This window comes from Helianthus annuus, chromosome 13 (genome assembly GCF_002127325.2).
Source record: "Helianthus annuus cultivar XRQ/B chromosome 13, HanXRQr2.0-SUNRISE, whole genome shotgun sequence".
NCBI lineage: Eukaryota > Viridiplantae > Streptophyta > Magnoliopsida > Asterales > Asteraceae > Helianthus > Helianthus annuus.
The window spans coordinates 3,028,811-3,032,714 of NC_035445.2; the positions used below are offsets into that span (position 1 = coordinate 3,028,811).

Consider the following 3,904-nt stretch of genomic DNA (forward strand, 5'->3'; position numbering starts at 1 on the left):
TCGACGTCATTGTTCGTGTAATATGACCATCGTCTCGTCGGCCACAACAATATTATGCCATGAAATTTGCCTGTTTTTAATGACATAAAAACTTGAGACCCAACATTGTTACTATCTCTCTTAGCAAATTTAAATCAGGCGACACGGTTGTCAAAATCGCTCCCTCGTCGCTCGCTCGGAATATTTACTGTTCGGAAAATGCTCGCTTGATTTGAGTCTCGGTTTTATTTGAGCCGCTCCGCTCTGCTCGATTTGCAAATGAGCCAAGCACAAACAAAGGTCCGCTCAATTCGGCTTGACTCGTGAACAACCCTAACCACGTCCAATGGAAATAAACAAATCGATCAGATTGAATTTCCTCTGCATTCTTCGATTTTTACGTTTTTTTATTATTTTTTTTTGTTTGTATTTAATAAAGGAACCATGAATTAATAGAACAGTTTTCCATATTTCTTCAAAACATGTCATAAATGTCCAAAACCTTAGTAGTTAACTACTTGACTAAATACAAATATGGACATTGTAGATAACAGAACCTAGTACACGAAGATTGACCAACGTTAGTTAAATCTAACCAAAAAACATAATAAAAAAAGTATAGTTTACAACTCACAAAAATCAAGTATAAAATGCGCAGAGCCTCGCCTATTTTGAAAACAAACCAGTAGCAAAACTCAAAGCCTCTCGTTGAGGTATCTCTTTGGTCCTTTACATCCAAACTATCTTATGTTAAGATAAGCTAGCTTATGCTTACAAACTGATTACCTCTTTTCTTTTGCAGCTTCTTTGTAGACAGCAAGATGGGAGCAGGTGGTAATATGAATGTCACCAGCGGCGGCAAAAACGTCCTTGATCGTGTTCCGGTTAAGAAAACTCCTTTCGAGATTAGTGATCTCAAGAAGGCGATACCACAACACTGTTTTAAACGAGATCTTCAACGTTCTCTATACTACCTTTTCGGTGACATAGCCATATGCTTTACGTGGTACCAACTTGCATCAAATTGCATACCTCTTCTACCTACACCCCTCACTTACCTAGCATGGCCGATTTATTGGTTCGTCCAAGGTAGTAGTTTTATGGGTATATGGAGTATCGGTCATGATTTGGGCCATCACGCCTTTAGCGAATACCAATGGCTTGATGATGCTATTGGCTTTGTCGCCCACTCTGCTTTCCTCACTCCATACTTCTCTTTTAAATATAGTCACCGCAGCCACCATGCTCACACTAATTCAATGGAGTACGATGAGGTTTGGATCCCCAAAAGGAAGGCGGACACCTTCTATTCCGAAATTCTCAACAACCCATTGGGAAACCTGTTCATGACTTTTGTGAGGTTGCTTCTAAGCTTTCCCATGTACTTTACCTTCAATATCCACGGCCGGCCATACAATGGGTTCGCAAGCCACTTCTACCCAAACAGTCCTATCTTCAACGATAGCGAACGCAAGCAAATTTGGCTCTCTGACGCTGGGATGGCTGTTGCTTTCTATGTTCTTTACAAGATTGCATCCGCCACAAGTTTTACGTGGTTGTTTTGCATCTATGGAGCTCCTTTGCTGGTTATGAACGCTCATTTCATCTTTTTCACCTTTCTACACCACAGCCATCCTTCACTAGCTCATTTCGACTCTAGAGAATGGGACTGGATCCGAGGTGCTTTATCGACAGTGGACAGGGATTATGGAATCTTCAACCATGTTTTTCATGATGTTACATGTTCTCATGTTGTGCACCATCTGATATCAACCATCCCACATTACCATACCATGGAAGCAACCAAGGCTGTGAAGCCCATTCTCGGTGACTACTACAAGTACGATGATACCCCCATCCTGGAGGCTTTCTGGAGAGAAACAAAGAACTGCATCTACGTTGAGCCAGATGAAGGTGCTGAAGATAGTGGTGTTTATTGGTTCCGCAAGTAAACTTTGTAACTTATTTCTACGTACCACCCATGTTGTCACAATAATTGGGCTATGATCTGAAACGCCCTTAGTGTCTTGTTGTATCTGTAATATCTTCAACTAAATATGTGAATTTCTTTCTTATAATATCGAAATTTGAATCAACAAACAAAGAAACTTAGATCGATCTAATATAAATTCAGTAGCATGCATGCATGTATATTAATATTACATATATAATAATAATAATAATTAGTACCAACATTCATATCATATAACCGAGATAATCAATGAAGCATGGCAACCATTGATCCAACGCCTACTCGAAGTTTTCCATATCTTATTCTCGAAATTGTTTAGAGGATAGTTTGGTTTCTTCTACCCAGCAAGTGATTATGTGTAGCTCACGGAATTTGTTTGTCTGAAATGTGAATGTGTGCATATAAGTGTATGTTTATAGATGTTGGGGTATGTGCCTATTCGGAGGGAGTATGACGGTTGCATGGCGGTTTTGCGACGGTTAGTAGCAAAGTGTGGTTAACTGGTGATGTGCGACTTTGGCGGGTATATGTTTGACTAACAAAGCACGTGGCTTAGAGCATGTAGCATTTAGAAACAATTGATTCTTCATCTTCATCTTCTAATTATATAGAATCACTGTATTTTCTCTGTACTTTCCAATCAAACAATATTTTTTTTATACTTTTATTACTACCTTTTCTTTCTTTTTCTTTTCTGCTCCTAAGCACTTTCAAATGTATTAAAAAGTTATAGAGGTTGAACAATGATTTCTACTAACTAACCGTAATTTTTTCTCTCTCACCACTCACAATCACACTATATAATATAGTGGTCACACCCACATAATTATAGAGTATCTAATTTGAATGCACTTAACAGGGCCGGCCTTGGGCATGTGCGAGAGGTGCCACCGCATAAGGCCCATAATCAACCGGGGGCCCAAAATTGTTTAAAAGTATATGTACATTTTTTTATATAAATTTATTGTAGTAAAAAGATTTACAAACAGGCGCTTTGGCTCAGTGGAAGCAGCGCTCGTGTGTTCGAATACCGCATGCTGCCTCTTTTTTTCCATATTTTTTTCTTGGGTTGGAGATCTTTTGTTTGGGCCTCAAGAGGCTGATTCAGCCTATTTTATTAACAAGGTGAATGGGCCATAAAGCTTATTCAGTGTTTAGTTTTGAATTTTCACATCTAAATCTGGACTTCCATCTATTTGTAACTTGTAACTTGTAAGTTATTTTTTTTTCATTCAACCATTTATATAAAAACTTCTCATGTTTTCTTGTTATTTGTAAATTTTCACATTTAAATTTGGCCTTCCATTGATTACTAAGCTCTTGTTTTTTCCTCATATAACCATTATCCTTATATTTAAAAAAACGCTTTGAACAGTAAACTTTATATTCAATTAAAAAAATGAAAATCAAACACTAAATCAGGGCAATAAGGTATCAAATTTATCAAACCGGATATATTTTCGGTACCGAATCCGTATCGACTTTTGACATTAAAAAAAACAAGTTTTACATGTTTTCTTCTTTAGGGGCCCAGTTCTACTCACACAGACCCCCTAATGGATTCTAGGGGACGGTCCTGTGCTTAAGCCGAAGAATAATTGGTAGCCCAAAAAATAATTGATTCAAGAGGCGACCTAATTTGTAGCCCAAAAACTGTTTCTTAAAATCCAATAAGATGCTCGAAAAAAGTTTCGAGAACCAATAACAAATATTAAAGAAGTAATACATGAAAATAAACAAATTACACAAATTAAATTACGTTGCTGAAGTACCTCTAATACATAGATCCAACATTTATGTGTATAGCTATGAAATTGTATTTTTGGTACATTTTTATATTTAATAAGTTTGAATCATATACCATTATATTCTCTCTCTTTTTTTACTTTTCAATAAAATGATGTAGAAGGTTCTATACAATTGAATATAGATCAGACACACTGAATTGGGTTT

General features: G+C 37.0%; 1 protein-coding gene across 1 annotated transcript; it reads left to right on the forward strand.

Annotated features, from left to right (window-relative positions):
• Positions 1–538: 538 nt before the first annotated feature.
• On the forward strand, positions 539–2,059 carry LOC110897319 (delta(12) fatty acid desaturase DES8.11). The gene is made up of 2 exons (XM_022144073.2): positions 539–692; positions 782–2,059. The coding sequence occupies exon 2, from the start codon at positions 801–803 to the stop codon at positions 1,929–1,931; it is 1,131 nt and encodes a 376-aa protein (XP_021999765.1). The 5' UTR covers positions 539–692; positions 782–800; the 3' UTR covers positions 1,932–2,059.
• Positions 2,060–3,904: the final 1,845 nt, after the last annotated feature.

What these genes read in the sequence shown, in the direction of transcription:
- LOC110897319 (XM_022144073.2), top strand. Translation starts at nt 801, where the DNA reads ATGGGAGCAGGTGGTAATATGAATGTCACCAGCGGCGGCAAAAACGTC.